General features: G+C 40.3%; 1 protein-coding gene and 1 long non-coding RNA gene across 10 annotated transcripts in view; one reads left to right on the forward strand and one right to left on the reverse strand.

Annotated features, from left to right (window-relative positions):
• Positions 1–13,511, reverse strand: part of nrxn2b (neurexin 2b) — a 960,343-nt gene that overhangs the window by 39,503 nt on the left and 907,329 nt on the right. For 7 of the 9 annotated variants that reach the window (XM_047385485.1, XM_047385484.1, XM_047385482.1 and 4 more), the window contains one exon: positions 9,239–9,328. The exons of the other annotated variants lie outside the window; for them this stretch is intronic. In XM_047385485.1, the coding sequence (XP_047241441.1) occupies positions 9,239–9,328 (90 nt within the window). The remainder of the gene's footprint in view (positions 1–9,238; positions 9,329–13,511) is intronic. 9 annotated transcript variants of the gene reach the window in all.
• LOC124880400 overlaps positions 1–13,511 on the forward strand; it is a 74,370-nt gene that overhangs the window by 34,579 nt on the left and 26,280 nt on the right. The gene's annotated exons all lie outside the window — the stretch shown is intronic.

The following is a 13,511-nucleotide window of genomic DNA, read 5'->3' on the forward strand; positions in this document are numbered from 1 at the left end:
ATATAGCTTATAGTCAGAGTGGCTTAGGTTATCCTGAGCTATCTCTGTAGTTATCCTGCTATAGGGTTAGGCTGCTGGAGGACATAATGACCACTTTCACCCTCTTCGCTACATTCTCACACTACTCTCCAATTTTGCATTATTTGCTGTTATTTCAGCTTTTAACTTCTTGTTATCTCTATTCTCTTCCTAGAAGCTACACCTGGCCTGGCTCTGTGTCTACCTGTGACACCTTTCTGGAGAGGGGAATTGTCAGAGCTTCTGCTGGCAACAACTTAATGCTCACCCACTACCAATGATCCACATGGCCCTGTCTTTCAGTGTTTAACCCTTTCACTCTCCTAGATATGGCAATTGACTGAGCTTTTACTGTGACAAACTCTATGTGCTCTCTTTCAGACTCTAACCTTGAAAACCTGGCTCAGAGTGTATCTGTTCTTTCTTTCTAGGTGACTAAAGGAGCTACATCCATTAACAGTTACTTTTCCTTCCCATAGAAAGTACTCCTGGATCAGTGCTTCTTTGTTCTCTTTGTGTCTCTGCTCTGTTCTCTCTAACCCCCAGTCGGTCGTGGCAGATGGCCGCTCACACTGAGCCTGGTTCTGCTGGAGGTTTCTTCCTGTTAAAAGGGAGTTTTTCCTCTCCACTGTCGCTACATGCATGCTCAGTATGAGGGATTGCTGCAAAGTCAACGCCAGTCACTGTCCACTGTCTCTACATGCTCATCCAGGAGGAGTGACTGCTGCAAGTCACTGACTGGATGCAATTTGCTGGGTTTCCTTAGACAGAAAAACTTTTTATCCAATCTGAATAAATAACTAACTCTGACTGCACTGTTCAATGGTTAGGATTAATTGGAATGTATGTACCTGACTTTTGTGAAGTGCCTTGAGACGACATGTGTTGTTAATTGACGCTATATAAATAAAACTGAATTGAATTGAATTGACAGGAGTTTGACGCCTGTGTTTTAGGGCTTTGTCCACATCTTTAATAAAAATCCTTTCTTTACACCTCAGTTAAATATTGATCCCAGCATGAACCTGAACAGAAGTTATATTTTGCTGAAACAACTTTATTTTATTTGGATTTTTCTATAAAGTTTCCCTCCCTTTCTGTTTAAGGACTCACATTAACATTAATTTACCAGTTTTCTGTGCAGTATGGTTTTTTTCAACATGATGCATCAGCTGTCCGGAGGGGTGACCTGATCCATAGTTAGAAAATGTGCAGACGATGGGAAAGTATTTGTCCACTTACAGATTTCTTCTGGTTTTTTTTTTTTTTTTTTTTTGCCCCACTCAAATGTTTCAGATCATCAAACATAGTGTAATATCAAACAAAGATGTATAAAAATAAATTAAAAAAAGGGGAAAAATATACTATTCAAACCAACCTGGCCCTGTGTAAAAATGTGGGGAAGAACAGGCTTTTTCATGTTTGGTCAGTTGGTCTCTCTGAATAGCCCTTAGGTATGAGTGTGTGTGTGTGTGTGTGCATGGTTGTTAGGCCCACATGTCTACGTGATGCCCTGTGATGGACAGCCGACCTGTCCAGGGTTTACCCGACTTCTTGTCTAATAAGCACTGATGATAAGCTAAAGGGCTTGCTTGCCCTAATTAAGCTCAGTAGTCATAATTCAACAAGACCACAAGAAAAAGGAAAGAGACTGGGAAAAATGGTATCCATGGTAGAGTTCCAGGGCCACAGTAACTGCAAGCAAAACAATCACAAATTCTCACCTCACATTTGCCAGAAACATTAAGACCTAAGTGTGCTGCATCCTATTTTATAAAGACAACACACGCTGAAAGTCACATGGTAGTAGTAATGTGATGGTCTGAGGCTGCTTGAGGACAACATCTAGGAATGAACGGAACCATGAATTCTACTTTCTACCAAAAAATCCCGAAGGAGAATGTCGGCTATCAGTTCCTAATCTTGAGCTCAAGCACGCTTGGGTTATCCACCAGGGCAAGGAAGTCTGAGATTAAATCTGACTGAGATACAGTAGCATGAGTTTAAACAGGCTGCTCATGCTTGAAAACTTTCCAGTCTGCCTGAATTACAGGAAATCTGCAAAGAAGAGTGGGCCGAAATTCATCCAGAGCAATGTAAAAGACTCCAGGTGTTTGCACCAAGGCTAGCATGACATAGAAGTAGGTTGGTTGGGATATTTTTGCATTAATAAATAAAATCACAATTTAAAAACTGCATTTTGTCTAATATTAAAATTTGTTTGAGGTTCTGAAGAATTTAAGTGGGTTAAAAAAATAGAATCAAAAGAAATCTGAGGAGGCAGATACTTTTTCACCACCCTGTGGTTGTGCTTCACAGAAATCTCTATAGTAGCAGCAACCTGACTTCAATATCTAGCACTGATGGCCCATAAAATTACATACAACACATAAAAGAAATGTCCTCTTACCTTTGTGCAATACTACTACTACGTCTGTTTGAGGTCGTACCTTACAATAATGTAACCTCTGTTGTCGAGTTCATTACAACTGGACCATGGGTTCAGTTGTAATGTTTAGCTGGTCTTTGCTTTTTTTTGCAGTTACTGAAGACACATTTTCTCCTTGTTGTGATTGTTTACATCATACAGACATCATCGGCTGTTTAGCTTTACAGTTTGCTGTGTCATTAAATTTCCAGGTTGGATAGAGTCTAAAGGCACAAAGGTTGGAAAAGGCTAATCTGCGCTGCACCCTGTGGGATTGCAATTTGCCTGACAGAAAGTATAGCTGCAAACGAGATCATGCAGTTTTGCTTTTTGAAAATCTTTAAAAATAGACAGAAAAGACTGTGGTCCTGCATGAAGTGGGACACGTGGTCACTCTACACATGAATGCATATTAAAGGGTACAAGGTGCCTAGTTTGGCCACATCAGGGAGCGCAATCCTCATTGGGTTAACTCTTCAACCCAAAGCATAAATCCCGAAAAAGCCGCTGCTGTACCGGGTGTAAAATCAGACTTGTAGGAGCAGATTTGCATTGACGCTACATCCTCTTTGGCTGTTTTCTTCCTTAACAGAGAGAAATAGCTAGTCTCAGATGAGCTGTAGTCAGTAATTACCAGCTAAGTCAAGACAAACCAAACCAGAGAATGGGCCGGGATTGGGCCACGCTTGGGTTGCTAATGCACAGATTTCCTGTCGGAGGCTGCGAAATGATGGCTACATGTCCCCGAATGTACTGTAGTAGCAGAGGAGAAGAGGGATGGGCCTGCTGCTGCTAACCTGGAGGAGGTGATTGCTAAATGGAGGTGGGGTGTGTTAGGGGGAGAGGTAACGGATGATCTAAGTATGGATGAGGGAAGGTGAAAGGGACTGCAGCTGAAGAGAGCGGCATCTCTCACTGTGTCATTACTTCTCTCTCATCCACCTTCAACTCCTGTTATCTCACAGAGAGAAGGATCATCATGTGGTTGGAAGGCACTTCAACCTGAAATGTTTTTCTCTTTGCAGGGTGGTAGGAATGGCCCAGAATTCACCTCTGTCAACAACCCACTTGTTTGTGATGTGCAGAGTGGAAAATTGAACTGTTTGTACGTGGGGTTTTCATAGATTTGTGCTCAGAAATCCTTCATGTGGCTACAGAATTCATGTTTTTTTTTTTTTCTCTTGCAGAATCAACTCAAAGAGCTTCCCTAAGACTATGAGGGTAGTGTGAGTCAAAGAAGAGCCGAGCATGATGGGAGTGGGGTGGGATGCTGGAAAGTCGAATATGAAGTGTTTTCAAGTTATCTGCTCAGCACAAGGCTCTCTTTGGGAATTAGGTTTTCATGTTTTTCAGTTCCTCAGTAGCTGGGTCGGTTCGTGCTGAATACCAAGAATTAATTGTGCTTGACAATAAACATGCAGGGCACAGAGTGACAACACTGTGCAGTGAATGCTTTATGAGTCAATCAGATGCCCAGTGGTTCTTTAAAGGCAATAACTGCTCTGATTGTGTTGGAGTATCTGCAGGTCTCTTGGGGGAGTAAATTGGATTAAATCAGACATGGTTTGGTATTTGAACCCTTATCTGTATGTTGATCTGAAACATATGATACTGTTGAGGGAGACACAAAAAGAGATAGCACAGTGGTTAGCTGGGGACAAGATTCTCTCTTTTTATTCTCTCCTAACTGTAACTGTGCTTTTTTTGGGCCATTTCATGGTAGGGAACCATGAAATAACAGAAGATTCCCTTCTTTCTTTACGCTTGCTTGCTACCACTTCTCCACTCATGAGCAAGCATGTACGAATTCATTTAGTTTCCCCCAATTTCTCTCAAATGGTCCCATAATAGTGCTGAGAGATCAAATGAGAAGACAAGATAATAACTCAGCGGGAGTCGGAGCACATCATGAGGTTGGTGAAAGAAGGCCTCGAACGGATTGGCTCTCTGCAGACTCGGCTGCGACCAGATGGGCGAGAATCTCTGAAATGAAGTGGGGATGATTATGAATAGCAGATCTGGATAGATGCCTGGCCTGGAGATTTGATTTGGGGTCTGGCCCTGCACCAAGGGGAAGGACTTGATTGCTTTTTATTAGGGATGGGAGAAGCTAATATATGACCTTTAAATTCTGAACATTAAACCTGGTTCTTCAGCCTGATTCTGAGGCCACAGAGACCTGCTGCTCTGTTACTCCTCACTCAGTCTCATGTAATTCATCACCGAAACTGATCATCAGGCTGTTGGTGAGCAGTGCAGGGATCATTACTTCACAACAACATGATGTACAGTGAATATTCTTTAGGCAGGTTTGATCACCTGGTTAATCCTCTGTGAAAAATGGCGCTAAGGTGTAAGAAGGTTGTCCAGGAGGTCCATTCTTGTTGGTTTGCATTTTTGTTTGTAGCTCTGTTTCGCGAGTGGGATCCTCAAACACTGGCTCATAAGAAAGTAGCAACTTTGACATAATAGACTGCTTGCAGTGATTTTTTGGATGAAGGATGCTGCTGAAAGTCAAAGAAAGAAAACTGATTACCTGAAAATGAGGGGCAGGAAGGTGGAGATATAGAGAAAACTGCTAATGACGGATCCATGGCTGGGTAAAGGATTGCATCTCAGTAAGCTTTGTCTTACATAGAGCTGTTAAAAACTTTTGGGACTTGGGATTTTTCTCCTCCATTGCTTTCTCTGTAATTGCTGCCATTTTGAATTTAGTCAGCAGGCACAGGGTGGGCAGGAGATGCTCTCTCTGATCTGCCTCACACACAGTATGGGAAATTGGATAAGGGCTTCAGAATGAGATTCTGGCAGACAGCACAGCTCTCCTCTAGGACCGCAGGCTCCAATGACTTCCATTAAATCATGGTGTGACCAAAATACTCATTTGTCAGGGCAAAAGTAAGTGATTAGCTCTATGATTTTGTGTCTGTCCACACAGGAAGTGTAAAAGTATACCTCTATTAAAGATTGCAGAGGAGGTTGAACAATTAATGAAGCAGTATATTGTTAAACAGGCTATGTTGAGGCTGTAATGTTTGCAAATCACAACCTATTTTCTTGTGCATGGATTGCAAACCTGCATTATGTAAACCTGTGATTCATTCCTATGGCAAATCACCCTTTTACATGATGTTCACAGCAAAAGAGCTAAACTGCATGCTACTCAATTGTTTGGAAACTCAATAATCCCATCTTTTTACCGTCAACAAACACACCGTACCTACGAGCTACTAGGCCGCAGCAACCTCACTTTTTGGTGTGTGAAAGTTAGCTGTACTCAGTATCAGTGAGGTGTAGATCAATGATGTCAGGGGAACCACAGAAGAAGAAAAAGAAAGTGTAAAAGGTGAATATATTTTCTACATGTCTGCAGTTTATTCAGCCTGCAAGAGAGCTAGACTTAACCTCGATAACAGGAAGTCTAAACATATTACAGTAAAATTGCTACGTTCATCCTTTTCAAATGAATTGGAAATGTCTGAAAATCTCCAAGTTAAGTGAAAGGTTTTTATTTTCTAGGGCATGGGTGTCCAAACTTTTGCTCTTGTTTTCCAAAATCATAATGCTGAAAGTACTTGTGGACCACAACAAATTTATTTTTTAATTAAAAATGCAAAATACATTTTATGTGATTTATTATTTTTTTTACCTGGTCAATGATAACAAATCACATTTTAATGAAACAAACAAAGTAGTTGGATTTTCAATAAAAAGGGATCTGTATCACTGTAGCCCTGATACATTAAAGAAAGAAAGAAAATACAATATCTGGACCTTTTCTGGTTTACTGTGTTTCTTGTATTGTTTGTTAACATCAAATTTCTAGCTTTTGATCAAGGTTTGCTGGATGTTTGTGGTCCTGTTTACTATGAAATTAAAATCAATGCAAGAAAAGGTGGTTAATAAAAGACAAAAACGGTGCTGTAACCTCTTCCATTTTAAGAAGATGTTAATGTGTCTGTATCCTATTTGAAAGGCCTCGCATTAGTAAATAAACTAGGTCTAAAATAAACAGCCGCACTATGGACATCGTTCAGTAGCTATTACACACGGAGACTGCTGCTTAATGCTGTTATGCTAACTGTGCTAGTTACTCATATAAGATGCTGAAGTAAGTTTAAAATTTTAACTCTGTAATCATTTTGGTTTTTTATCATTTTTAATCATTTTTTTTTTTTTAGCTTTGGGAAGATGTGATAACATCAAAGAGAGTGCTGCTAAAACACCAGTTTATAAAAGAGAAAACATTTTTTCTGTGCGCAATGAATTAAAAGAGCACTGAAGAAAGTTACGAGTCAGTCTTCAAGTAGTCATCTCAAATGGAGAGGAAGCAAGCTAAGCAGGCTGTAGGAGATGGATAGGTTACTAAACACATAAATGGCCTCAGACTGAACTATTAATTGAGTGTTTTTTTAAAATATGTTCTTAGAGGAATTTAATTCCATTCCAGTCTAAGAGTGACAACCCAGTTAAATTTCTGGCTAAGATCTGTAAAAAAAAAACACTGCAGATTGTTGAGGAGGAGACCCACAAGGCTGATTGTTTGTCACACTCTGATTCAGAACTCTGCAACATGTGAGGACCTTTGAAGATTAGTCATACACAACACAGCCTGTACCATCTACTACTGTTTAAATGATGCAGGCTGTTTCCCATAAACACAAGTCTCATTCAACCCACTCAACAACGCGCATACATAGTAAACATGTCCATTTTCTTAGTAGTGAAAACAATAAATGTTAAAGGGACCTTCATTGTTTTTTTCTTAAACATACTTTACAGTAATTATCCAGAGTAGATGAGGTCAATTGGAGGTTCAATGATTTGCTTCGTTTTAACCCTCTGAGTTTTGCTTTAACAAACAGGAGAGGACAATTTGAAGACGTCTTCACTTAGAGATGTGTTTCTTTTAGCAGGAGTTAGAGCACGGTTAGCATTTGTTTAGTTTTCGTTGTTTGCAACGACCTGTCCAAGTTCTTCCAAATACCAACAACCAGGTTCAGTTAAAAATCATTTATAACAAGGTTAGAACTGAAGACTCCATGAATTTGTTGCCAGCTCAGTAAGGCTGGAAAGGTTGGCCAATTTCTTTAAGCTCTTAGTTAGGAAAGATGGAACGCCCTGAGAGGAGTCCTCAGTGGTTAGTGTGGGTAGAGTTTGATTTGCTGTTGGTGGTTAGATTCTGCTTAGAGGTTTTTAGATTGAAGTTCTATTCGCTTTCTTTTTGGATTAAAAAACAACTTTAACCCTTTGAGCTCATAAATGTCCACTAATTCCCTTTACCGTTACCTAGAGTTGTACTGAAACAACTATTTAAAAATACAAGCAACTCTTTGTCTTTAGCCCATGGCGTGTGTATGACACTTCTTTAATTAATTAATTTACACTAACAATAAACATAATCAATCTTCTTTAATATTCACTTTGTTAAACTCTTAACATATGATCCGATGGGAATGTTTACAACTATTTACTCCTATTACTCTCATCTTTTGACAGATTTCAAAGTAGAGAAGAAAGAGAATAATAGATTCAATTTTAAGCTCCTTCTTTTCAGAGTTTCATGGCACACAGATAATTTCATAAAGTGGGTAAGTCATTTTTTATTGATTCGCTTTTCATTTAAGTTTAATCTCCCAATCCTTTTTAATTCAGATTTCTGTTCTAACTGTTCTCGGCAGAAGTGCATTTGCTGTTGCACCACATGAGAGAAAAGAAGTCAGTTTATGGAAGCTGGATATGAACACAATGATTGTTTTGTTTTCATCAAATAAATATGCAAGCAGTTCATTTATCTTGTTTGTCTGTTGCACAAATACTTCATCCTTCTCTCTAAGGCAGATTTTATCTTCTAAATTCATCCTTGTGTGTTTTCAGATCACAATACTGTTTTAAAGAAAACCCCTAAAGCCAACTGTCTTAATGCTTAAGTCATGATCATCAGTTCAATGCATCTCTAATGGAAAAAAAAACAATGTTTATATATATTTATTTACCCCTGTGGGTTGTATTTATTTCGTTTTTACTGGCTTCTTCTTGTTTTGAAGAATCAACCACCTTCAGCAGCACAAACACAGGGCACGAGACAAAGACAGAAAGGCTGGGACATCTGGTACTCAAAGGGTTAAAGAATCATCCGGTTAATGGGACCACATTAAAAACTGAAGGTGCTGTCAGGTATAACACTGGTAGGGCAAAGGGCATCCAGATGGTGCACTCAATGTAGATTGCATACAAAAACAGTCCCTTTAACTTTTAGTGACTTTCAGTGGAGGGAGTTGGGGTGGGTGGGTGGTGGTGGGGGTCCTGTTCTCGTTAATCCAATGCAAATCAAACTTTTTTGTTGTTTTCATTCAGCCAACATTCAGCAAACCAAAGACACAGGAAGGAAGCTGTTTACATGTGGTCAGGTTATTAAGGGTTATGTTGGGTTATTTGGAGGTTAAAGCTCTGAAGAGATGCAGCCCCAATGTAGGGTGCCTTGGATGAGGTCCCCTGAACATGGCCTCATTAAAAACTACTGAGATTTGTTTTTGGATGCCAGCATAGGTCAAACTAAATTTGAAATAAATTACTCATTTCCAGCTGAGCTTCCTGGTGCTGGAAGAAGAACATGTTAGCTGGTCATTGTTAACCTTGGTGATTCTGCACCAGGTTAAAGGAGACCTTCAGTTCGGTTCAGGAGCCAATCACATTTGCCCCTGTTGCATGGCACTGCACCTCCTCCAGAGCTGTGGTTAACGGTTAGGTTAGGCGGTAAGATCATTAGTGGAGTTAAAGGGATTTTATTACCTTTTTCGAGTAGCCACTCATCAACTACCCGACCAAGTCGGTATGGGATTCTTTGTCTAGCAAGAGCCAGGCGCTCATTATCAAAGTTCCCTTTAAGAAATTTGGAGAAGACAAATTAAAAAAAAAGGTTACAGGCAAATCTGGAAGTTAAGAAAGTTAGAAGTTAGAAGGGCAACATTGCAAAGGTTTAGCAGGTTATGAACTTTAAATCAGCTTTAATTAGGACAGGAAGAACTTGATGTGGTTTTGGGCTGGTTTGTTTGGTTAGACAGGTTAACAACATTCTCGTTACCTTGAGTTTAAATTAGTTTTTTATATATCTGCTGCCATGTTAAACAGATTTAAAGTGATTTAGATGTAAAATGGTTACATTTTTAGAACTTATCATAGCTCTCAGTAAAGTGAATGCACATTAGAAAATCATAAGTGGTGACAAAGTAAGTTAAACTAGAACTGTGCACAGAACCAGCAGTCAACACAAGTACAGCACGAAAGAGTAAAGCAGAACAAGACATCTCAGTGTCAGCAATAAAACATTCCCGTTTCAAAAGGAGCATGACATAATTACACAGAACAAAAAACACATTTCATGGTTGTTCTCAAGGAAAGCGCATTAGAGTTCCCATTGCAAATAAAGAGTTGCTGATTAGCAAAACGGCAGCTCCCAAAGTTGACAGTGCTGTGGTATTCGGCCCCTGGAGCATCAGTTTACTTTGAATCACTCTTCCCTTTTTCACCTGAAGCAAAAAGGATTAAGTGAATCTGTCAGCGCACTGTTTTCCTCTGTGCACTATTTTTTTCCTCCTCATGCATTAATGGAGCACTACTCATTGGCACTTGGCAATTAGCAGCACTTCATCAACGTGTCAAAGAAGTTTCATCACTGCGGCGCCAACTTATTATCCCTCACTTCACTTCAATCAACCTCTGGGTCACGCTGCATGCATCTCCAATGCTGTCAACAGAGATGTGGCTGAAATTAGGGGAGATGAGGGGCTGGTGGTGACCAGGCTGGGGGTTTGATGATGTCTGATGTGGTGGATTAATTAGGAGTTATTGTCTATGTCAAAGGGTAGTCTCAGAGTAGGCTAAAACCCCAGAGAGCTAAGTTAAGACAGTGCTTTTTGAAAATAGGACAACCCACAACAGCAAAAAGATACCTAACTTACAACCTGTTTTAATGGGAACTTTGAGAAAGCAGTCTGAGGTGTGAGGCATTAAAGGCAGGAGTGATGCTGATGAAATTATCTGCAGAGCGTGTGTGTGGAGAGATAAGCATCTCAGCAGCAGCTCTGAAGAACTAATACAGCATCCTATCTGGAGTGTACTTTGATTTAGTGCCACTGCCATGTGCTGCTGCAGAGATCTAAAATAGACCACCTCACTGTTCTGTAGTACCTACTCCCGCTCCCCAGGGGTCTCCCTACCCACGCCTGCCTGCGTGCACAAAACAGGCTAAGATAGGCAAAAAAATAGATGTGCTTGCACATGCATGTGGACATGTTGTGTGTTCTCGTGTGTTTGTTAGTGAGCAGGAGGGGTACATCAGAGAGGATAATGACAACTTAATAAGGAAAAAAAGCAAAGGATAAGAAAAAGGCTTGAATGAGGGGAGGGCACAATAGAGGAGTAGTAGGCTTCCTCGTATCAAACAGCATGAGTTAGGGTCAGTGCAAGTGAACAGAAAACGATTCTCCAGAAAATGCAATAAAACCTGCATGAAGCTTATTGAGGATCCGAGAAAATCTAAAAGGTGTAATCAGTACTTGCTCAATTCTCCATTCAGTTTTTTTTCAACTTGAAATCCTCAGTATTGGACCTTCTTATGTAAAAGCATATTCACATTTTGTTCTGACTCTACCTGTGAGAACAGTTTTTTTTTTCTTGAACACACAATTTGTTCTAAATTACAAGAAAAACAACATAACAGCAATTACAGGTATGTTTTGACATTGCACTTAGTTGTGCTTTCTGGAAAAGCAGTGCAGAAATTACTGCCCTAACACAAGGCTGCTTCAGTAATGACACGGTCACCCTGCTGCAACCACTAAATTAGAAAGAGAGGATCGGATGCAGCTGACAGAGGAGTGTGTTGGATAGAGAAACGGGATGCGGTGTGGCATGGCTGCTGAAGTTGCATAGATAAAGCAAAAGAAAAACAGGCAGATTATTCCTTTTGTGAGTCTAGATTCTTCTACGGCTGCATCTTCTGTCATCTGCAAATCCCAACTTCATTTGCTACTTCTGAATCATACTGAGTGTTCCCTCTGGGAACTTAATCCTGCTCTTTACACAGTTCTTTTTATCTCCCTCTAGTGGCCGGGCTGAGATTCTACACTCTCCTTATCTCTTCTGTACTCTGCAAAAAATTGATACTTTTTTCCTTGATTCGGACATTCTTTTCCTAATCCATTTCCCATGTCTTACTCACTTATTCTACCCTTCTTGCTGCTCCTTTGCTTTTTTCCGGCTTGTCCCTCCCTTGTTCTCAAACAATCCTTCATCCACGCTTCATTCTGTCCTTTCTCTCACCCTCCTGCCAAAATCCATTTCCATCTCTCTCTGGCTACTAACTTGCACGCCCCATTTTCTCCAACTTTCTCATCTTCCACTTTCCTTCATCTCCATTTTTTCTTGTCTTCTTGCCTCATCTTTCCACTATGCCCGTTTTTAACAAATTCTCATTTCCATCTTCCTGTTTTGATAAATTGTTTTCAATATTTGTTCTTTTTTTTCTCATGTTGTTATATTTACTTTCACCATATTTTACCCATATGTCCATATAATACCCATATGTCCTGCTCCTCTCCCTCCAACACATTGGAATCATAATGCATGCACCATTCCTGGGACTCTGCCCTTGATGTGATATAAAACTAGACAATTAGACCTTGCAATCAGTCTGATTTACAAGAGAGGGAAAATAAACTAAAAGATAATAAAGCTGCTATATGATGTTGGGACAAATCCCAGTGATCGTCCAATAAAGGAGCGTGCTTGCTACTGTGCCTTCCACGAGTAGTTATGCCACTTGAATTTTAAATGTAAGACAGGTAATCCTATGCATCCAAATTCATGCTACACTTTTTAGATTTGTATTTGTAAAATGTTGAAGGAATGCATCCTTTTCCTTTCTCTCCCCCAAATCACACGACTTTGTGCTGGTCTATCACATGAAGCTGAAATTAATGACAGGGATGTTTGTGGTTCTAATGAATACCTCTGCAAGGCTTGTTAGCACATAGCTAAACTTAAATGAAGCTCAACAGAAGGTATGGGCCATAACTCCCCTTGAGTCATGCCCAGCCAGCTTGTCTGAAGCTTCAAACCCCTTGTGGCTTGGACTATCCATCTAGAAACCTGTCTGTTTCTTTTGGTGCCTCATGTTTGCTGCCAGAAGGTTTGTCCAGATAACGCCTATGATGGGACCAGTTCAGGGAAGGTGTCACATCTGCCGTGCTAGAGGGAGGGGTGGGGACATGCTGACTGACTGACACCTTGGGGGGGGAACAGATGCAGCGGCACACAGGGAGTGTACACTATCTGCTTCAATGCATGTCTGGGACGGCTTGCCTTCAAGTGTGATGATAACCAAATGTATAAATCTGACACTCCTTGGTCTCTCTCCATGTTATTGCACATGTGTACATTTGTGTGGTGGCATTTGACTGTGTGATGCCCTGGGAAGCTAGCTGGGTATCATGTAGCTCTGCAGACAGTCAGATGCCCTTGTACAGGACACCTACATTGGAAATCTATTCACGAGAATGGAGATTACACTGGAGACGATTGGCCTCCCTCTCTTCGACTGAAACCTTCCTCTGTAATGTTAGTTTGTGTTTGCTTTTTATTTCATTAAATAATTTCACATAGTTTACACAATGAATTTAGTAGATTTACATAATATTATTAAGGTTTTTGGGCTTCTCTGTGTTTTTCAATCTGAGTTTGGAGTTTGCTACTGTGGAACATGAGGAAAGAAGGATTTAACTACCTAACATACTTATTTGTTTACTGCAAATACCTCCTCCTGCACTCATGTCTGCCTATGTTTTAATCACATGGTTGTCATCATTGTAACTGTTTGTCATCTCTCATCTGTGCAGCAGTTATCGGTCCAACAGCTTGTTTTCATTTTTTCCCCTCACCTCCTTTTATCTCAGCCACAGATTGATTTAATGCAAGAGCTGCTGCCAGAGTCAGCCAAAGGATCCCCCATCCACCCACCCTTAAAGAAAGGAAAAAGTTGTAGAAATCAAAGTTGTCACTTCTC

Source organism: Girardinichthys multiradiatus, chromosome 14 (assembly GCF_021462225.1).
Source record: "Girardinichthys multiradiatus isolate DD_20200921_A chromosome 14, DD_fGirMul_XY1, whole genome shotgun sequence".
NCBI lineage: Eukaryota > Metazoa > Chordata > Actinopteri > Cyprinodontiformes > Goodeidae > Girardinichthys > Girardinichthys multiradiatus.